Source organism: Nematolebias whitei, chromosome 9 (assembly GCF_014905685.2).
Source record: "Nematolebias whitei isolate Nwh7 chromosome 9, NemWhi1, whole genome shotgun sequence".
Lineage (NCBI taxonomy): Eukaryota > Metazoa > Chordata > Actinopteri > Cyprinodontiformes > Rivulidae > Nematolebias > Nematolebias whitei.
In genome coordinates, this window is record NC_056506.1 from 43,838,805 (window position 1) to 43,861,332 (window position 22,528).

The 22,528-nt window shown below is 40.9% G+C and overlaps 2 protein-coding genes across 4 annotated transcripts in view; one reads left to right on the forward strand and one right to left on the reverse strand.

The window, feature by feature from the left end:
• The window catches only part of zzz3 (zinc finger, ZZ-type containing 3), a 29,960-nt gene extending 15,205 nt beyond the window's left edge, over nucleotides 1-14,755 (forward strand). For all 3 annotated transcript variants that reach the window (XM_037682394.1, XM_037682395.1, XM_037682393.1), the window contains exons 7-13: nucleotides 736-807; nucleotides 2,876-2,977; nucleotides 3,249-3,344; nucleotides 5,627-5,773; nucleotides 8,142-8,276; nucleotides 9,907-10,007; nucleotides 13,650-14,755. In XM_037682394.1, the coding sequence (XP_037538322.1) occupies nucleotides 736-807; nucleotides 2,876-2,977; nucleotides 3,249-3,344; nucleotides 5,627-5,773; nucleotides 8,142-8,276; nucleotides 9,907-10,007; nucleotides 13,650-13,794 (798 nt within the window). In that variant the 3' untranslated portion in view covers nucleotides 13,795-14,755. The remainder of the gene's footprint in view (nucleotides 1-735; nucleotides 808-2,875; nucleotides 2,978-3,248; nucleotides 3,345-5,626; nucleotides 5,774-8,141; nucleotides 8,277-9,906; nucleotides 10,008-13,649) is intronic.
• Nucleotides 14,756-17,953: 3,198 nt separating this feature from the next.
• ak5 (adenylate kinase 5) overlaps nucleotides 17,954-22,528 on the reverse strand; it is a 101,171-nt gene continuing 96,596 nt past the window's right edge. The window contains exons 12-14 of the mRNA XM_037681882.1: nucleotides 22,404-22,520; nucleotides 22,040-22,228; nucleotides 17,954-18,370 (exon numbers count right to left, since the gene is read on the reverse strand). Of these exons, the coding sequence (XP_037537810.1) occupies nucleotides 18,296-18,370; nucleotides 22,040-22,228; nucleotides 22,404-22,520 (381 nt within the window). The 3' untranslated portion in view covers nucleotides 17,954-18,295. The remainder of the gene's footprint in view (nucleotides 18,371-22,039; nucleotides 22,229-22,403; nucleotides 22,521-22,528) is intronic.

A 22,528-nucleotide genomic window follows, 5' to 3' on the forward strand; every position in this document is an offset into this window, starting at 1 on the left:
CGTAACAAAGGTGACTCGTAACAAAGGTGACGCGTAACAAAGGTGACTCGTAACAAAGGTGACTCGTAACAAAGGTGACTCGTAACAAAGGTGACGCGTAACAAAGGTGACTTGTAACAAAGGTGACTCGTAACAAAGGTGACGCATAATAGATGTGACGTATACAGCGAAGCGACATATTTGTTTTGTTTTTTTTTCATTTTATTATACATATTTGGACTGATGCGGCTTATACGGCGGTGCGACGTGTACGGTAGTTCTATTCTTCAGCAGGGTTAAGAGCTGAGAACGTAAAAAAAAACATGGTATCCTATGGAATCATGGCGTGCAAGCCTTTTTCCATTTATCTGCCTTATTCTTTACATTTGTGCATTTTCTTACTGCAGTCTCTGCAGCAAGGTTTTACTTTAATTGATTATTTGGATTAGAAGGTGGAAAAACAATTTTCTCTGAGCAAAAACAACCCTCTTGATTATGTCTGTTGCTCTTCCTGTTTATATTGTGCCGGCACATTTGCATTCCCCCAGATGATGCGCTCTGAATTTTCAAACGATTTTATTTGTCAGTCAAAGAAGTCGCTGTTTTACTCCCAGCGACACGTCTCAAGTCACATCTGACAGCAAGCCTTTGTCGAAGTGAAGCATTCACTCTGTTCATATGTTGGGATCCTTTCAGATGATGCACATTGTTTTTTACGTTCAGTCTTTTGAAATGTCTTTCAATGTGTGTTGACAGATGATCAGGGGGAGGATATGTCACCCAAATAAGCCTCACACGTTTAACCAGCTGTGGACGGTGGAAGAACAGGTTGGTAGCGAATGTGTAAGAAAACATGCTTGATGATGATTGAATATAAATGAATGTCTTTGTTAGGATTTGTAACGATAATGTACTTTTTATGGGATTTAAGATAAAACTCAATTCCAAATGAAAACACCAACATATAAAAAATAAAAGAACATTTTTCCATTCTCTGTCCAGATGACCTGACTCTTAACCTCGTTAGATTGTTACGTTCTGTTTCTTTGTCTTTCTTTTGTTTCTCTCAAACTGTAAGGAGAGCTGCACCTGTGATAACAGCTCCCTTGTGTCTGAACACAGCAGAAGCAAAAAGAGTCTTTTTGCAGTGAAATCATAAAATCTGTGGCTGTGCAGTAAAGGCGCCTGCATTATGCATTTGGTGCTTTAGACCGCAGTAACTTTTTTTTTTTATAGTTCTCTTTATTATTTGTTCGCTCTGCAGGGGCTGCTGCCAAGTCTCGTAACTCCTATAGTTTTATTTTAACATTTCAGAGTCAAAACAACATAAAAGGAAAAACAAACCATCTGTGCAGAACTGTACTTGGTCTACCAGAGGTTCCCAAACTTTTCCATGCCATGGCCCCCAAACAGCATTAGCTTCTGGCTGAGTCCCCCCACCACAAACCCACAAACAATGTTACAAAATGTGTAAAGAAACATCAACTTTTAGAATGTTTTAACTTTTATTCACTATAATCAGTTAATTCGTCCAGCTGCTGAACATAAAAATGTTATTAGCTAACATGTTTTAAACTCTGAATTATATTCCCACTCAAGTGGCGCTGAAGTTTTGAAGGTTTTAAACACTCGTTTGCGAGGGTCTCCAGGCAGAGGACACATTTCGGACAATAGTGGCCATTTTTCTGTATGACTGTAAAGCCATACTTAATGTTTGCTTCCACATACCTTTGAATTTTAGCTGGCCATGAGTTGTTTGTTTGTTTGTTTGTAGCAGTGTCCAGCACAGCACGGCTGATGGTCGGTTCCTTCTGTCTTTTTTAGAAACTCCTTCATTTTGTCCTTGCTGTGCTTGAAGAGCACATTTGACTAACAATCAGAAAGATGAGCATGGTGAAAATTATTTCAATATAAAATATATTTAAAAATAATTATTCAACACTGTTTGCTTTCCTCCCTAGCGCCCCCTGGTGGTCCCCCATGGGGCCGCGGCCCCCTACTTTGAAAAACACTGGTGTAGATGATGTAAATTTTACGTTGAGTGTACGTTACAAATTACACGAAGTTGCTCATAAGAATAGTTTTCATGTTAGCCTTTAAAAACTGACACAGAGAATGAACCACAAAGCAAAAGCTTGTTTGTGTGTAGCACAAAAGTTTAATAATTCTCCTCCTCCTTGTCTGACTGGCTGTTGCTGTTTTTTAGTCTGAACTAAAACACAACCAGAGATGATGGTAAGGGCGGTAGTTTCTGTTTTTGATCTGAATGAACGTATTTTCCTGGTAAATTTTCTGCCAGAAAATTAAACGGTTACAATCAAGTCGTAAAATCATTACTGATGTTGCAAATCTTGCAGCCCTGCAGTAAACTGTGTGAGCCTGATGAGTGAAAGTATGAAGTCTGGGATGTGAAATATTCACATCATTCACACTATTAAAAAGAAAATATTAAGGTTTCAGAACTGAAAGTTGTAACTTGATGAATATCTGAGCCGATCTGTTGATGCGTTTGAACATGGAGGTGTAAATGTTAAGCTATAAGAGCGGGACAGCTTGGAGGGAGGTGGTGTCTCGTCTCATCAGTTGATTAAAATGGAGTCAGAACAACTGTAAACGAGATGAAACCGAACGCGGTTCGTCTTCTTTAAAAGCTGAGCTCATAGTTCAGCTCCAAACCTGAGCAACTGCTCGGCTCCGATTTGACATTTTGTTTTATTTAAATTTTTACGCAATAAAAACGTCACAAATTACGTCAAAAAACTCCAAGAAGCCTGTGAAGTTGGGCTCAAACAGTTTGAAACGACTACTAAAGGGGGAAAAAAAGTTAAAATTGATTAAACAGTAAACAAGTTGGGCACATTTTATTTTTTATTGTACGTTTTGTCCGTTTTGACAGAAAAAACTGGAGCAGCTTCTTCTTAAGTACCCACCTGAGGAGATCGAGTCCAAACGATGGCAGAAAATTGCCGATGAGCTCGGCAATCGGACGGCCAAACAGGTTAAAATCATTACTGTTGTTCTCATTTTAAAAAAAGGCGCACGCTTCAGAGCCTTATTTGTAACTCTTATATTATTTGACCTTAAAAAAAAAAAAAAAACAGAAGCAGTTTGAGCTTATTTGTATGAAAAAGTTGACTGATGTGTGTAATAACACAGACGCCCCCTGCCAGTCTGTGGATGATAGAAGTGTGCGACCTCTAATTAAATCAAGCAGCTGTTTCTCCCTCTGAAATAATAAATGTTGCCATTTTCCTTTAAAACCATTCCAGGTTGCCAGTAGAGTTCAAAAGTACTTCATCAAACTGACAAAAGCTGGTATTCCTGTGCCTGGAAGGACACCCAACCTCTGCATGTACACTAAAAAGGTAACTCGCACTTACTGGATAAAACATCTCGTCACTTAAAGACCAGAGGTTTCATTCATTTAATCTTTTTTGGGATGTTAGGAGTAAAATAGGTCTAATGTTCTGATTATGATTTTGTTGCTGTTCAAGACAGAATCAGTGACGAAACACTGTTTGTATACGAGGAAGCTGATTATTTATTTTGTGGGGACTCTCTCCTGTCTGATGTTAAAACTAAATCACCGAATTGTTGCCCCTTGAATTTGTTTCCGTGTAGAAAAATTGAACTTCTCTTCTCATCACAAGTGGTCTTGTGCTCGAGTGTGTAAAACAAATTGGCACTCAAACTGGTAATTAAACTTTAAATATTAAAGTAAAACTTTGTGAATCGTTCCTGAAATAAGAAAGGAGTTCATGCATAGTGGTTCCTAAATGTTTTAAACCTTCAAACCTTTGACTTCTCTTAATTAGGCTTCTCAATCTCATTTTTTTCCACCAAACCAGTTAGAAAAACATATTTTATCATTGCAGCAATTAAGTTTTATTCTGTAAAGAAATTAATTTCTTATAAAACATTCATGTTCCTACTTTGAATTACAGTGAAACTCTTGTTCTTTTATTGGGGAAATAAGTTTTAATTACCGTACTTTTCACTGTATAAGTCGCACCTTTTTGCATAAATTAGCATGCCCTGCGACTTATACGGCAAAGCGACTTATTTACATTTATTTCTATATTTATAACCCAAGTTTTGGCTGAGATCTGATGATTTCATTCATTCTGACATGGAAAATATTGAACACTACCATTTGTAGCCGCTAGAGGGCGGTCAGGTAATATGGCAAACCAAGTGTCTCATTAATGATTAAAATGGCTATTAATGAGACACTTGGCTTGCCATCTAGTCCATCTTTGTCTCGCTCTGGAACTCCTGGAGCAAACGTCAAATCAGCTGCATTTCACCGCCCAGGTTAAATGCAGCTGATTTGACCATTAAAGTTCATTTATTAAGGAAAAGTTCAACTGAGACACACCTTTGCTATAATTTAGAGCAAACAAATAATTGTTTTTAAGTGTTAATCTTGTTAAATTCTTGTTAAAGTCCTCTCGTGCACGCTCCCGCGGTTGCCATTTGGCAGCCAATCGATTTTTGGCACAACACCGGCCCAGGTTGTCAGAGATGATGCGTAATAGATGCGACGTATTTGTTTTTTCCCACTTTATTAGACATTTTTGGACTGATGCGACTTATACGGTGTCAAATACAGTAGTTTGATGTTAAGTGAACGCTTGCTCTATAAAATGCCAGCCTTAATTTGTTCATGTCTACCAGAACCTAGTCATCACGGGAAGCCCAGCTTCTAGTTTAATTTATGTTTTTGACTTGAGGAAATTACTGCAACATATGTAATAAAAAAACAGATTAAATTGTGAATATTTAAAGAAGAGTTTCATAGTTCAGTAATGTTATATTAATCCTCAAGGGAAGTGGGTGGAATAAAAGTAAGAGTGAATGAAAATTAAAAACAGCAATAATGTAAAAAAGATGAATGATAACAGACATGGTAATAATCTTTTTGGTTTGGATGACACAACGATGTGGATTTGACTTTATGGAGAGGAAACTTTTTGTTTTTAACCACTCGCCTCAGGTTACACTTTACTACTTTTAATTCTTTGACTTTACGCTTCAAGACAAAAGTTACCACTGAAACATGCAACACGTTCAGACAAATACATTTAAAATGTTGTTGTTCTTTACAGATCTTTTTATTTGTACTATTTGCTGGACCCACCAAATACAGTCTCCTCTTTATTGCTTTACTTGTTTCAAAACACACTTTAAACTCATGTTAAACAGACTAAAGCTGCAAAGAAGCACACGATAAACAGACTATTTTATAATTTAGCAACAATTATTTCCAGACGGTTGTCGGGTGCACGATGATGAAAGAGCATTTTCTACTAACAAAAGTTAGAACTGCTCGATTTTCAAAGCTACTGATCGTTCAGAGTCACGAGGCTTATTTTGACTCGGCTCGACGGTGTTTCTGGCTGCGGTAGCTCAGCGGTTACGCGTCGAAGCCTTGTAAAGCTGGGGCTGCCAGTTCGAGCCTCAGGAAACGCCTCCAGCGTAAAACAAATGGTCGTAATCCTTCATGCGAGTTTACTCGCTGTGGCAACACCTGCAGAGGGGAGCAGCCAACAGAAACCTACTTTTATCACATACAAAACAAAGATACGATACTCTGTGTGAAACTGGTACCAGTGAGAATGAATCTGATTCTATGGACGTCCTTCAGGCCTCCAGTAAGAAGCAGCACCACCTGAACAGGCACCTGTACCGACCCTCCACCTTCCTAACGTCGTACGAGCCTCCGGTCTTCATGGATGAAGACGACGAGCGCTCGCCGTATTACAACATGCAGGACCCTTCAGCAGATGACTCGGTAAAACAGACTTTATTTATTTTTTACTCTACTTTTATTAGCCATAAATGATTTGGTGGCTCACCCCGTTTTCCACTTTTAATTTTATTTTTTGTATCCACGCTCATTTACCAGACAGTACAGCTGCTTCATTTAACTAAATACTGGTTTTATTCTTTGCTCATGATATTACCCTGAAAATGAATTATGTACTGCGCGCAGCTTGTTTTATACTCGATTGGGCATTTCAGTGATCCCCAGTCCTGGTCCTTGTTGGCCACTCTTCTGCATGTTGTAGTTGTTTCCCTGGTCTTCAGCAGGTCAGAAGCCTGTTAGCTGCTCGTTTATTCAAATCAGGTGTGATGAAACAGAGAAACCTCTAAAACAGGGGTGCCCAATAAATCTATTATGATCTACCGGTTGATCGCAAAGGCATTAATGGTAGATCGTATGGCATTAAAAAAAATAGACGTCACGTCAGCCATCCTCACTGAGAAAGTTGTCACTTGATTGACACACAGGGCAGCCAGTCACAGCCCATTCTCTCAAACCAGGTCTTAGAGTGGAGACACCCCGCCCCCAAAGTGTGAAATTCTCCATGTGTGGAGTTGCATATGCACACTACAGGCGGCTGCAGTCCAAAGTTGTTCTGCACTAACAACAGTTGTAATAAACGGCAGAGAGCAGCGTGTTTTTGTGCTGCTCGCCCTTTTGCAGCACGTAGGAGCAAAACTAATAAAGTCCAGGCTCCAAAGAGACGTTGGTGTATTCACCGGTTTGGAGGTAACTGATCATGCAGACATGTGCAATGAATGCAGATGAGCATGGCATCAGGGTTGCCAGATAAATTTAAAATGTCTTATTTAAACCCTCCTTTTCTGTGCACATGTTCAACAAACACAACACACACTTCATCTTAAAATATCTTTACTCAGCACATCAGACATATTGGGTTGAAATAATATAATTTTAAAGCAACAGTATTGTAGTTCATAATTTCTTATCTGGCAACCCGACTTGCATAGAAACTACAGCGCGTTTGCGTAAACCCACTCATTTTTTGTTTATAATAAATATTGAAAATACTCTTAACATTTCCAGAGGTTGTTCTTGTGTAAACGGAGCCTTGTAGTAAGTCGATCACTTTGACTTGGTCGTTTTAAAAGTAGCTTGCATGATGAAAACGCGTGGACACCCCTGATCTAAAACATGCAGGATAGTGGCTCTCAAAGACCAGGACTGACTACACGATGTTCAGTTTCAGCTCTGTGAGTTGTAATATGGAATTGAACATAATAGTTGCATGTGCAATTTTTCGCACTTAAAATCCTTGAATTTTCTCAAAAATCAACAGTTAAAATCCAGCGTGCCTTACGTATTAATTTTGGTTGTGCTTACTGACCTCATGTGGTACACGGTGCTCAAAAATCTGTCGAAATGAACTTATTTCACATAATGCGCCTTATAGTCTGAAAAATACGGTAGAAACGAATATTTGTTGTGCTGCTTTAAGAAGAAAATTCTGTAAAATTGTAAGAGAGAAAAGTCGCACTTTTTCGAGTGTTGTGTTATTTAATTTAAATCTATTCAAGCCTGAGCCGTATTCCAGCAGCTGTCTCCTCTAATGGGTTTTCTTATACCAGCCCCTTCAGCCTCTCGTTGACGCTGCAGCATAAAACGAAGCATCTCCTCGTTTCAACTGCAATCATGGCCGTTTGTGATGTTTGCTAAATCAGAGCAGGGGTCTGACAGGCTGCGCTTCTCTTTCCATTTGAACCGAGCAACTCCACTGTTTGGTGCTATCAAAGCGCTGACACCCCCCCACCCCCCACCCCCTTCTTTGATGGCAGTAACCTTTAAGTAAAACTGTTTCCTGTTTCCTTGCTGAGAACACAGATGGGTTTTCTCCATCATGGAATCCTCTTGCATCACCAGAACAGAGAAGAGTCAGAAAGGTGCTGCCAGCCTGTGTAACAATGTCTTCCCTCACCAGGTTGTCATTTATTTGGCCTTATTTTTAATAAAATAATAATAATAATAAAAGGGAACTGTACCAAAAGCAGATGTGACAGAAGCTTAGTAGAATTGCACATCCTGCTCACAAGACCTGGATGTGTTTTAGTAGAGTATGTCGTTTAATTTTGTCCCGTTGTTCTTTTCTCTGCATGAGACGAGGAGGTTGATTAAGGTTGTTCTTTATTTTTACCTTTTTTTGCTGTAATCTGTTTTTGGTGCAAAGCTGCTGCTCAAACAGAAGAAAAGCACAATGCTCTGCTGTTCTGTTATAAAAAGTGAGACCAAGTGTCACACTGAGATGTTTTAACTGTGCACGACACCCATCACTCTTAACTCCACTTTTCTGTTTGTGTTCGTCTTCCTGCAAACTCAGGATGAGGAGAGCGTTCCTGTGGAGCTGAGAAACTTACCGGAGTACAAAGAGCTTTTGGAGCTGAAGTGTTTGAAAAAACAAAAACTCCAGGAGATCCAGGAGGAGAAGGGCGGGGTGCAGCATTTAGGATTCAAGGTGAAACATCGATGATAAAGTCAGGCAGCAACATACGGTGTATGGACGCGTTTTCTGTGATTTCAGCAGTTTCCTCAAGTCCACGAGGTTTAGTTTGTGTTCCTGCAGTAAACTGTGCATTATTTCTGCTGGTCTCTGAGTGTGCCGTGTGTTCAGTGTGCTAAAGTAACCGTACAGGCTCATTTTATCAACTAGGCCTGTCGTGACAAACAAGAAATCAATTAATCGCATGATAAATGAAAATTATCAACCTCATTTTCATTCATCGGCTTTATCGTTTCTTCGTGTCTCTTTCTACTGAAGACACTTGATGATAAAAGACTCAACTCCGGTGCTCTTCACTGACTCCTCCCATTCTCTTTTCTCTTTAAAATCTGTTTTAATTGTTCAAAATCACATTCTTGGATCATTAAAAGAAGCTAAGCTACGAGCTAAACTAACAGGCCGACCTCGGGGAAAAAACTTCCGTGTTGTCAAAGTTTAAAAATTCACGGTTGAAACCCACGTCTTCGTGATAAAAAGAAGCTGAGAACTTGTTTACTGATTTTTTTTATTTTTTATTAAAAGCTTTGTGTGACAAATGCTATGCTAAAGAGCTCAAACCACACCGAGTGTCCGCCATTTTGGGAACCAAAGAGAGACGGCCCATGTCACGTCAATGGGCCTCCCTCCCATTTTTCTTAGAGACGCGCTGCTCGCTCCCTCACTATCCATCCCTCTGTTCAAACAGTCTTATACTGCCATCTGGTGGTCAAAAAAAGCACTACACACAAAAACCAACCAGCATTTCTTCTTAAATTTAACGATAATTACTAATTATCGTCAAATTTCAAGCAATATTTTCGTTTATCGCAATAATTTCTGAGACGATTAATCGCACAGCAAAATTTGTTATCGTGTCAGGCCTAGTATCAATATGAGTAACCGGAGCTCTAAGGAAACAATAGAAGTCTTGGGCGGCAGCACATAAGAAATCAAAGTTTAACCTAACTGTTGTACAAAAAATATCCTCTCTTCATTTTATTTACTCAAAGAAGCCACACTTGAGGACACGAAGATTTTTAACTGGTTTTACTTGCAAGGACAGACTTTCACAACAGGTTACACAGATGTTCAGAAGTTCTGCATGCATGGAGCCCAGTCACGAGAATCTGTCACGGGCAGCGTGCGAGAATTGTTTTTATAAACTTATCAGCGCCTGGCTCAGAGGCAGCAGACTGATGTCCTCGGCCATCAAGCTGCACATGCAGGATCAAATCATCTCCTCATTCAACCTTCTGAGAGAGAAACAAACTCTCTGCTAACTCAAACACGTGGTTCATGGGCAGTTAACATTCTCAGCCATAGTAGTTAAAAAAGTCCATAAACCTTGATCAAAATGAGTAAATAACAGCTTAAAATAAATAAAATCTTACACATGTATTTCTAAAATGGTTATAACCAGATCAAACTAAAAACCGCACATGGAATTCTGAAATTTAAAATGGCCTATGAGTAAAAACACAAGTATGAGTATTTATAATAAAGGGATGCTAATAGTATAAGGTTTTACACAGAAGTCAAAGAGTTAGCTCTTACTCGGCCCCGTTTTCTGCAGATGTTTGACTCGTTCGTGTTTTCTCTCGTGCAGTGCGACGTCTGCGGCATGGAGCCCATCCAGGGCGTGAGATGGCACTGCCAGGACTGTCCGCCAGAAAACGCGGTTGATTTCTGCTCCAACTGCTCGGACTGGTGAGACGCTCCTCTGTCACGTATAGAAACAGGAACACAAAATGTACCGTATTTTTTGCTGTGTAAGTCGCACCTTTTTGCATAGATATGCATGCCCTGCGACTTATGCAGCAACACGACTAATATACATTTCTTCCCATATTTATAACCCAATTTTTGGCTGAGATCTGACAATTTCATTTATTCAGACATGGAAAATATTGAACACTACCATTTTCAGCCACAAGAGGGCGCTCAAGTGATATGGCAAGCCAAGTGTGTCATTAATAGGTAAAAGTGACTATTAATGAGACACTTGTCTTGCCATAAAGCCACCGTCGTCTCACTCCAGAACTCCTGGAGCAAACATCAAATCAGCTGCATTTCACCGCGCCGCCAGGTGAAGTGCAGCTGATTTTACCATTAAAGTGAATTTATTAAGGAAAAGTTCAACTGAGACACATCTTTACTATAATTTTGAGCAAACCAAAAATTGTTTTTAAGTGTTAAGCTTGTTAAATTTTTGTTAAAGTCCTCCCGTGCACGCTCCCGCGGCCGCCATTTGACAATCGATTATATATATATTTTTTGTCACACCGGTCCACGTTTCCGGGTGGTCAGCGGTGACGCATAATAGATGCGACTAATACGGCGAAGCGACTTATTTATGTTTTTTTCCACTTTATTAGACGTATTTGGACTGATGTGACTTGTACTGCGGTGCGACGTGCACAGTAATGTGTTTTAAAACGACGAGCACGCGGTTAACAAGGTAGCAGGTGTTCGTTCCCCCTCAAAATAAAACCTGGCTGTTCTTTTTTTCTGTTGTCGGTACGAGTCGCACTTCAACAACTTTCACTCACAAAAGCATTATTTTTTTAAAGCTTAATTGCTCTTCTATTCGTAATGGTCTATGAATAAAAGGTTTTTGTCTGAGTGCATCAAACAAAAACATAACGTGCTTTTTCTGAAAGAGACAAAACAAAAAGTGAACAGCAAAACATCTGTTGATGGATTAAATGTTTGCTGACGTTGCTACAAGTTTACTGTAAAAGAAACCCACTAAATGAGAAAGCTGTGAACGGACCGTGTCAGTTTTACAAAAGAGCAGCAGACGTTCCCTGTAGCTAGACTGGACGGATCGAAGGAGGGCTGCGTTGTGTGGATCTGTGGGACCACGTGCACTAGTCTTGGATCGGCTGTAAAGATGCACAGGGTTTATTATGATTAGCTGCATTGTTGCTCATAAGCTCCAGTGTGGCAGACTAGATTTAGTTCAAATTTAAAGTAACTAATGGTTGTCGGCTCAAGCCTCGAGGCCATTTTCATCACCATTTCATTCCTTTTGTCTCGATACGTGTTAAATCATCTATAAAATATGCACGTCAGTAGGATGTGAGAAGCAAAAAGAAGCCAGGATCTTATTTTAACTCCTGAGTGGGTTTATCTGTCTTATTTGCCAATCTCTGCTAAATGCTGACGTCCAGATTTAGATGATTACAACGCTTTCATTTACAGAATGAATTAATCAGGTTTTGTTCCAGATGTTTCACAGACAGTTTGGATCTTTTATTAGGACGTCTTTTTTTTAATTTTTTTTTAGTGAGAACTGAATTCCTGACTTTATGAGTCGACGTGAAGAAACAGAAATCAGAGCTGCATCGGTTGGTGCGAGGCTGCGGAAATGAGTTCGCACGAGAGCTGGAGATCCGAGTGTAGTCGCTTAATGTTGTCGTTTCCTGCTCCGTCACACAGGTGGAGTGCGTTAGCACATGTGCTGACTGTTGAAATGAGTTCTCTGTGCGTAATGTAACTTTTCTAAAAAACAAACAAACCCTAAAACCTTCTCTTTGGTGCGGTCCTTCAGACTGTAAAGTACATTTCTTTAAAATACAAAAAGTGGAAGAAAACTGTATTTTAGAAATAATACACACAATTTTACCCAGGGAGAGTGGTGGCGCAGAGGTTAGAGACGGTGGGCCTGTGATCGGAAGGTCGCCGGTTCAACTCTCGGTACCGACAACATCAAAATGTATGTGGGAAAGGTGAAACGCTCACACCTGCCTTCATTTGTTCCACTCTGGGCCCATGAGCAAGGCCCTTAACCCCCACAATCTGCTGATGGCCGCTCTCTGCCCCACACAGAGGGCTGTGGTAGCTCGGTGGTTGTCAGGAAGGACATGCGGCGTAATAATAAAAGCCAAGTCTTTGAGTTACATCACTGTGGTGACTCCTGAAGAACGGAGCAGCCGAAAAATTCAACAACACGATTTTACCCATCTTGTCACATAACTGGCACATTTTTCTTTTAAACGTTGTGACTGAAGTGGAACAGGAAGTGGCGACAAAGGGGAACTCCCTTATCTTTGTTTATATAAACTCTGACTTCAATTTTTTTCTCATAGTGACTCAAATAATCTAAAGAAACATCCGATTCTTCTCTGCCATCTGTGTTGTCAGCCATTGCAGCCATGTTCTGTTTACATGCAGGCGTTCCTCTTTGTCATCACTTCCTGTTACCGAGCGTGGAAATACCTGGACGTCTTTATCTCAGCAGTGTATTTTGTTTTTGCCATATCTCGTTACTGTTGTCTTTACAATAATGCATTCATATTTATCACTAAAACGGTCACTGGCACTATAATATTTTCTAATCGTTTAAATAAAAATGCTTAACGCGGTTTTAATTTAAGTTATAATCTAAAATCTGTCTCATCATCATCAATGCAACACCGTTGCATACCGTATTTTCCGCCGTACACGTCGCATTTATTATGCGTCACCACTGACGACCCAGAAATGTGGGCGGGTGTTGTGCCATGAATTGATTGGCTGCCAAACGGCGGTTGCGGGAGCATGTACTAGAGGACTTTAACAAGAATTTAACAAGATTAACACTTAAAAACAATTATTTGTTTGCTAGAAATTATAGTAAAGCTGTGTCTCAGTCTAACTTTTACTTAATAAACGCACTTTGACGGTCAAATCGGCTGCGTTTTCCAACAATACGCAGAAGTACGAACGCGCAAAGGGACGAGTCGTGCATTTCTTGGAAATTTAACAAGAGAACCACCTAAAAACAATTGTTAGCTCGATTTTATAGCAAAGGTGTGTCTGTTGACCTTTTACTTAATAAATGCACTTCAGTAGTAAAATTAGCTTCATTTCGCCGGGGCGGCGCAGTGAAATGAAGCTAATTTTACGTTTGCTCCAGGCAGACGACGGTAGCTGGCTGTGGCAAGCCGGTTGTGTCATTAATAGCCACTTTTACCTATTACATGATACAACGGCATACTATACCACTCGAGTGCCATCTAGTGGCTGAAAATGATAGTGTTCAATATTTTCAGTCAGAATTAATGATAATGGTCACATCTCCAGCCAAACATTGGTTTATAAATATGGGTGGAAAAAAATCCATAAATACGTTGCTTCGGCGTATAATTGCAGGCCATGCAAATTACGCAAAAACTGCGACTTCTAGGGCGAAAAGTACGGTAATTAAATTTATTGCAACTATGAACATTAGTGTGTCGTGTAAGCCTTACACCACGACCGACACATCCTCGAATCAAAACCAGATGTGTTTGTGAATGATCACTTTACTAAAGATTAAATTTTCACCAAACGGATGGACACGTGATCATTCTCTCTCGTTTGCAGCCTGTTCAAGACGGAGACCCACAAACCCAACCACCACCTGGAGCCGGTGTATCAGTCCGAAACCTTCCTGGACAGGGACTACTGCCTGCCGCAGAGCACGGGCTACAACTACCTGGACCCTAATTACTTCCCCGCCAACAGATGACAGGATCCCAGGCGCCCCTAGCTCTCTCTCTCTCTCCACGTACCCCACAGGCCACTCTGTGTACGGCTCCATCCTCCAAGTCCAAGATAACCGCTTCACCCACCGGCCAGGCAGGAAGGCCAGCCGGGGGGGCCTCAGAACAGACCTCAGAGCTGCTGCTGCTGGTGGGCGGGGGAGCTGTTGGTTACTGACCTCTCTGACTTCATCAAAGGGTGGTTGCGTTGATCCCCTCCCAAAAAAAACCCCACCTCAGCCAGGTTATTTAACGGTGATTTGAAACGATACACTATTTAAAAAAGAAAACTGAAGGCGCACAACATTCCTGAGCTTTGAAACTCCAGGACCCCCCCCCCCCCCACCTTCTCTGTGCTGCTTCAACTGGAGAATTGATGATTCGTCTGGTGGAGCGCCACCTAATGGAGCCACGGTGGACTGGGCTCGTTGCGATACACTGAGGTGGATTTAGTGTGTCTGTGTTTTATGCAAGAGTGGAAACCATTTTAGATTATTTATGAGTCACTGGGTTCTGCAGGAACTGACGTCGCGTCATCGAGGCCGACTGAGCGAAGTTACGTCGAGTCGATGTTCTTCAGACCGACCCGCGTGTTTTACAGGTTGAGTTTCATCATGAAGTCATCACGAACACTGTCACACAATGCTGCTCCCTTCACCTTCCCAACACACACACACACACACACTCACCTCATCCGTTTCCTTCGCTCTCTCCACTGAAACACGTCTAACAAGAGAAGCACTACAACACAGAGAGCCATTTTTCTTTGAGAACGTGGGAAAACACAAAGATGTTTTTTTTTTTTTTTCTGTCCTCTCCCGGTGTGTGCCGTCGTTGACCATGTTGACTGTTCGAGTATATCGTGGAAAAGTGAAAAGTAGCCACCGCTAGTTGCCGTGTGCCATTTAAAATAAAATGAAACAAAAAGATTTTTACTTTTTGGGCAGAGGGGGAGACCTTGGACCCGACCGCTTCTCCTGCTCGGCTCCAACGTCCCGCTCTCTCCGTTACCGATCATTTCCCTCCTAGATCCTTAATTCTGCAAACCACTTTAAAGGTCCATTTAAAAGATTGTATTTTTATTAATCTATTTAAAAAAAAACCCGACAACAAATAACTGAAGTAGTGGTTGGTGCCTCCACCGTGGAACGACCCACACAATTTTATACACCTAGATTTTGTTGTGCTTGAGTAGTCACCATTTTGTATAGTTTTTGTCTCCTTCCCTCACCCCCTTTTCCCAGCTTCAGTATCTGTATAACAGTCTGTTCTTATGTAAAAAAAATAATAATGTAAAAAAAATTGCTAGAGGAGAACCGTGGAAATAAAAGTATGTGAAAAATGTTTTTACATCGGTGCTTCTTGTTTTATTCTTCAAGGCTTGTCCACAATAATTGTATTTTGTATTAATGTGTAGTTTGGGAATGCAGTTTTATTTTGAAGGAAGTTTTGCCACATGTTTTTTTTTTATTTTGAAGGGTTCATGTTTGGAAAAGGAGGTGGTGTGGTGCCGAACAGCTTTACTGATCTGTCATTGGTTTATATCCAGGAAGTGGGCGGAGACAGGAGGTGATTAGAAATGAGTTTCAGCTGGACAGTGGTGGGAAACAACCTGTGGTGCAGTTTGTAAAACCAGGTGTGTGTCGGTGTTTTAGACGTTCAAATCGACAGTCTCCACAAACATCAACTCTACCTTGGGTTTTAGAATTAACTATTAGTATAGAGTTTATGTTTTATAGCTCACTAAGACGTTAACGTTCATTGGCAAATTGAATGGACACAGAACTGTGCGGCTAACAGGAAGAGACTTGACTAAAGTTTCTGGCATGGAAACTCCTGAAGTACAGGTAGAAGATCCTAAACTGAAGAGTTTGACATGACTGAGCTGGAGCATCTTCACTGGACCGTTCTGCTTCCTGCTGTTTCTGGTGGACCGAGAGACGTGAAGGAGCTGAGAGCATCCCCCACCGTCTCAACTGGGACTGACGGGTGAAGTTCCAGAGGTTCCAGACCGTGGAGTAAGATGCCACATTCCCTCCATTCTTCAGCATCACATCAGGCCTGCAACGGTTTAATTAGGTTTGTACAAAATTAATTTAACTATATGCCGGCTTAGATGTATGCTAGAGGTTGGGCCCACTTGATTTGGTGTAAACTTTAGAGTTTTATTATGGACTGAAAATGTTTGGAATTAATGTGAAGGTTTAAATTTAATACAAGTTCTTAAAGCTCAAAACTTTAGTCCTGTGTTGTTGGTTATTTTTAATAAATAAGCAACAAAGTTCATGCTCAATCATCCAGGTATCAAATCCAATAATTCTCAGTCGGGTCATCTGGACAGTTTCTTTTTTATAGAGACGTTTCACCCTCTATCCGGAGGACTTCATCAGACGGCCCCCAAGAAACCATCTTAGCACCAGCAAACTGGTTGGTCCACTTAAGGAGTTTACTGCTTGGGGAAACCGTTTTCTGGAACTCCTCTGACTGATGAAGTCCTCTGGATAGAGGGTGAAACATCTCTATAAAAAAGAAACCGTCCAGATGACCTGACTGAGAATTACTGGAAGAATAAATAAGTTTGAGTTCAAGAGTTTTAACGAGCTCAGGGGCCCTCACCTAGTTTAGAGGGGTGGGCTACACTTGGCTTTGATTATTTGATTTGCTTTTTTAAATATTTGCATACATTAAATTGGTAAAAATGATCTCTTAAAGGGAGCCCTCTAAATCATTAAATGTAACAGATGATTAATGTTCTTTGATACCACTTTACAACAAGTTAAACGGATGATGAGTAATAATTATTCTGTAAACACTAAACCATTATTACACTTGTAAAGATTAACAGTTGATAACAGATTTTAGATTTTCTGAAGGGCTTTCAAAACGGTTTGAATATTTTTTGTCCTTTTTAATTAGACTGTTACAGCTCATTCTTCAGTCGGTGCTTAAAAACTGAGGAAAGTGGACAAAACGCATGTGAAGTCGAGTTCTTTTTATATTAGATTTTACAGAAAAATGGGAACAACTTGTCTAAAGATCAGTTTTAAAAAGGTTCCTTTGCTGAGTTTTCTGTTACCGTATTTTATTTATTCTATAAGGCGTACTTAAAATCCTTGAATTTTTTTCAAAAATCGACATTGAGCCTTATTATTCAGTGCACGTTTATGTATTAATTTCGATCGTCCTTACTGACCTCAAACTGATTTTATGTGGTACACGGCGCTCAAAAATCTGTCAAAATGAACTTAATCTGCCTAATACGCCTTATAATCCAGTGCTCATGTATGAAAACAGACCCGTTCATTGATATTGTTCCTTATAGTCTGAAAAATACAATAGTTTTGGAAGCTTTTGTAGTCCTGAATGCTTCATAAGTTAAATTTATGTTGATTTAACAACAAAACGGGCACATTTGTCTAATTAAAAATGTAGCATTCCTTGAATTAATGCACACTGCCCTCCAAATTTTGAGGAAAAAATACGTTGAGTCTCACATTTTAGCACAATAAATATAAAACTGACTGAATTATAAGTACACTATTTATTTTTATTTGCTTTGGTGGCCATCTTGGATTGAATGGACACTGAAAGAGAATAAATTGTTGAGGTATTGGCCATTATTACCTGGTTTAATTGAAATGGTGTGCTTCATGAGATAATCTGCTTTCAAACAGACTAAACGGTTAACAGGATTTTAAACAAAGACCTCATGCGTCCTGAACTTTGAAACACTTTCAGAAAACCTCAAGTATTTAAGACAATTTTAGAAATTTACCAATAAATCTGACTTATCGTGAGCAAAACCTTAAAAACGACACTACAGGCTCTGCAAACACTTTGGCTGCAGATCCTGGGAGTTTACTTGTGATGTTTAAAATCAGCTGACTCCACATCGTCTCACCAGCAGATGGCGCTGTCGGATCAATCCTCACTGCAGGTAAAACATGAAACAAGACTCAGAGCTCCTCTGTTAAACAAACACACCTGCTTTATTGAATGTTAAATACCAGAGACTCCCACAGAACCCTCACGATGAGCTTGTAAACATACAAATGCAGTAGTTGTAACTGGCCGAAGCTTTGTTTCTGTTTTAATCAAACGCACAGACTGCAGTTTTAAGCTGAACTGTTAGTTTTGCATGCTTGTTACGATACAAAGCGTAGTGCCGAGCACGAGCGTGAACACACACCGACATTTCCACTTTGTAGCACGGCAGGAAAACCGTCCTCGGCTCCCCTGGTGGAACACTGGGCGCGCTCTCTGCACGGTTATGAGCCTCGCTCCGGCAGTTAGCAGTATTTACTGAGGTTGGTGTGAGGTGGGGAGGAGGGAGAAAACGCACGTGGGTGAAGCGAAATGAGTCGGGTGTTGACTGCAGGTGAGACATGCAAACCACTAGAGTTCAATAAGCTGGTGCCGGTGATGTGGAGGGGTTTCAGTGGAGGGGAAGAGTGGGTCTTCAGAGGAACTGGGGGGTGTAAATGGAAATCAGACGGTGGAGCAGGACTCGACAGCTTGGCAGATCTGAGCGAACACTTCGTTTGGTGACCTCTCGGCATCAATCTGCAGAGACAAACGGAAGCCGTTCAGAACTCACCCCCACCTTTTTATACGTTTTAACCTCAGGATTAAACAAAAGACTAAAAAAACTGACGGCTGGTGAGAGTTTATACGATCATCAGATTCATGGTCTTACAGCTCAGTCTGGATCTCTGTTGGAGCAAGCAGCAGCACATTCAAAACTACACGTAAAATTCAAATGTTCAGCTTTTCCCTCTTCAGGGGTCTCAATATACCGTATTTTCTGGCGTATAAGCTGCATTTATTATGCGTCACCGCGGACCCGTCATGTTTATTATGCGCTTATTTAATGGTCAAAGCCGCTTCATTTCGCCTGGGTGGTGCGGTACCATCCATCCATCCATCGCAATACAGAGCCGCTAGCTCTCCAGCGTTCCCCTGCATGAAGCGAGCGTGCACGGGAGGACTCGCTGTTGCAGTTCTTCGAAATTTAAAGCGTCAGTCAAAAATTGCATTATGAATATTGAAAAAAAAATGTATGCAAGTCGCAGGACTGACAAATCTATATAAAAAAAACTGTGATACGCTGGAAAATACAGTAGTCGCCCTCCTCCATCTCACTCTGTCCTCTGTGTCCTCTGTCCTCACTCCAACCATGTCCTCTCTGACTGCATCAGTATATCTCCTCTTTGTCTTTTTCCTGGACAGTGGAGCCCAAGTCCTTGAAGTCCTGCACCTCTGTGACCTCTGCTCCTTGTAGCCTCACTGTTCCACCTTCTCGCTCTCATTCACACACGTACTCTGTCTTACTAAGGCTGACTTTCATTCCTCTTCAAGTGCACACCGCCACCTCTCTAAGTTCTCTTCCACCTGTTCCCTGCTCTCACCACAGAATGACCCAACATTTTCAGAGTTTGATTTGTAGTTGGTTATAATGGAAACCTCATGTTTGGGTATAAAATGAGCTTTGAATGTATCCTTATATAACAGTATACTATAACAAGACTGTAAAAATACAAATTAAAGTTGTATAACTGCAGAAATGTAAATTTGTTACAGCTTGGGGCAAATATAAATAGTTTATATAGCTACAATTAGGCTGTGTGAATGAATAAATAATTATTTTGTATCAGATTACCCTTCCTCCTTTAGTTCTGCCAAATATTTACACAGAAAGACTAAACTTTTTCACATGAACATTGAGAACGAGCTGTGTGCCACAGAGCTGAGCGGACTGATGACCTCAGTACCTGTTCTGGCATTTACACACACACACACACACACACACCTGATGTGGCATTTAAAGGTTCAAACAACTCTTTTTAAAGGGGCGGTTCATCTCCAACCTTGAAGTCTGTGATTTTTTTTTCATTTGCCCTCATGTTAGTGGAAACATCAGTGAGGTGCGTAAAGTCCACATTGAGTCGGACGTTGCTTTTATGGTCGGAGCCGACCTTTAGAGCAACATCTTTTAGCTGCAGTAACATCACAAAGTGTCCTACTTGTGTGCGAAGATGACTGGAGGTTGTTTCTATGGTTTGTAAAATAAAGTGGTGCCTTTTTATATGAATATTTAAAACATGCATTTGTTGTGTTTATCTCCTCACCTGATTTATATTGAAACGGACAAGAGGCAAAGCAAAAAAATTGTGTTTTTTAGACTTGGAAGGTTTATCTTTACTTCAGAGACAAATAAAACCCTTTCATAGCCAATTGTTTTAATTTTAAAGCAGCAAAATCACAGGTGTCAAGGTAAATCAAAGCTGCAAGCAAAGACTGCATGATACTAAAGCAATAAAAGATGTGGCAGCCTCCAAGTCTGAAAACTAAAGCCAATAAGCGTATAAACCTTCATTCTTTTTATTGACCAGCAGGGGGCGACTCCTCTGGCTAGCTGTACAGAAAGAACCTTTTAGGAAAAATACCTTATTTTTCACTTGATTAGAGGGTCTGAGTTTGTAGTTTTTTATGAGATTTTTGATAAAGTTGTACATTTAGTAAGATTTATGCACTTATTTCAATAAAAACTGCTTCAGATCTTTTTCTTTCTTAAAAAACAAAAAAAGGATTCTGCTTGTGTTCTACAGCCGTAACACACATTCTTGACTGGACTGAGATCTGGACTTTGTTCTGATCATTTCATTGCATTTAGTTTATCCTTATAACAATAATGCTAATCATAATGCTAAAGCAACATTCTTTCTGTCTTTTTTTTTTTAAGTAGTCCCTCGCTATTTTGCGGTTCGACTTTCAGGGACTTGCTATATTGTGGTTTGTCAACGCACATTAACATAAAATAATAATTTGTACAGGACACATGACTGTCAAGTTTAATATTACTTACATGATTGGGACAGTGCTGGATACAGTACAGTACTGTAAAACTATATCGAAAAATAAAAAGCTTCGGACAGGTGCCATTTTATAATTTTCTCTCAATAAGCCTATACTGTATTCCCGCGCATAATGACTACATTTCCCAGAAGTCAACAATGTCCTGCCCAGATTCCCTTTTTCCTTCTGCTGAAATACTAGAAGGAAAGTTTTGATCTGATCAGAAATAGTTCAGCGCTTCTTACAGTGACATAGCGGAAACGGAGAGCTGCATGGAACCCACCGAACTGGAGCAGAACCAGACCTCCAGACCCATCAGTGAATCTTAAGAGCTGGTAGCCACGCAGACTTCCAAGTTGGGAGGCCGCCGGGCCGGCGCTCCATCTGGAGCCTACCAAGACTTTTTTCATCTCTTTCAAATGGCCCATGAAGACCTCCAAGCAGGGACATGTTGGTAAGTAAAATTTAGTAGCTACACGTAATTATGTTGTTAAAATTAGTAGATTTAAGAGTTTAGAACATTGATTGTGGGCTTCTTCGCTGCAGGGTACGTCTGCAGAAATGGAACCTGGTAAGACCATAAGGAAGAACTGTTGCTGTTCTGCAGAGCCTGCTGAGTAAAATTTAGTAGCTACGTATACAGCACTGTACGCATGTTGTCAACATGACGTAGGTTTAAGAGTTTAGAACATTGCAAGAGTGTGGGAAGGGTTTCTAACGCCTTAAAATATATATAAATGCTAAAATAAATGTAACATTGCAGATTTTTTTGCAGGGAGGGTGAGGGGTCTGGAACCTAACACCCGCAATAAACGAGGGACTATTCTACAGTGATGAGTTAACTGAAAAACTAAAACAGGTTTTTGCCTTTAGTGCACTCCATTCACCATTTTGTCCATTCCAACTAAGTCTGAAGGTCCTGCGAATGAACAAAACCTGCAGGGCATAATGCGCCCACCACCGTGCTTCAATATGGAGACAATGAAACGAATATTTATAGATCTGAGCCTTTCATTAAGATTACAGGTTCATAAACTGGCCTGGTGGGAAATGGTTGTAGGTTGGTAATTTATTTTCTCATTTGGGAAACGATATTTTGTGTGTGTTTCGCTGAAAGAGCAGAAAAAGTACTAAAGCGTTAAAAAAAAAAAACTTTTGCCGTAGCTGCATTTAAAAGCCAAATCGACTGCATGCATGTTTTTCTGCTCCCTGCTTCTGGACGTCTGTTTTTACTTTTTATAGCAGCCACGGTTCAGTTCGTCTTTAAACTACTGACGACAAAAGTACAAAGTACGATTCCCTTCATGTGTTCGAGTTTGCTCTGGTTCCTGCGCTGAGTGGGGAGGTGACGGCAACGGATGTGGTTTTGGGTTTCACCGTGTGCAGAAGCCTCCTGCGTTCGTAGTGAGCTGTGACGGCCTGGCTGTCCTCGAAGAAGATCTCGGCCCTCCTGTGCAGGGCGCTGTCGGTGTCGGAGGCGGAGGAGGATCTCCTGCGACGCTGCAGCCGACCGGACATGGTCTCTGGAGAACAGCTCAGCAGGAGCACCGCGCTCGGTTCCCCCATCTGATGGAAAACACACGGGAGCTGGTCGATGAGAGGCCGAACAACCTGCGCTGCACACATCATCCCTCTGAACACGACTTCCCCTCTTTCTCGCTCTTAGGCACAACTTTTATTCTGACTTTTTCCTCTTTTATTCCCGTTTCTGACCCCAGTCCTGCTCTGACCCGTCACTCGCCTTGGCCTCGTACTCCTCGGCCTGCTTCAGGTCTCTGGGGAAACCGCTGACGACGAGACCCTTCCCCTGCCGCCCCGACGAGACCACGGCGTCACGCAGCAGCTCCAGCAGCGTGTCCTGCAGAT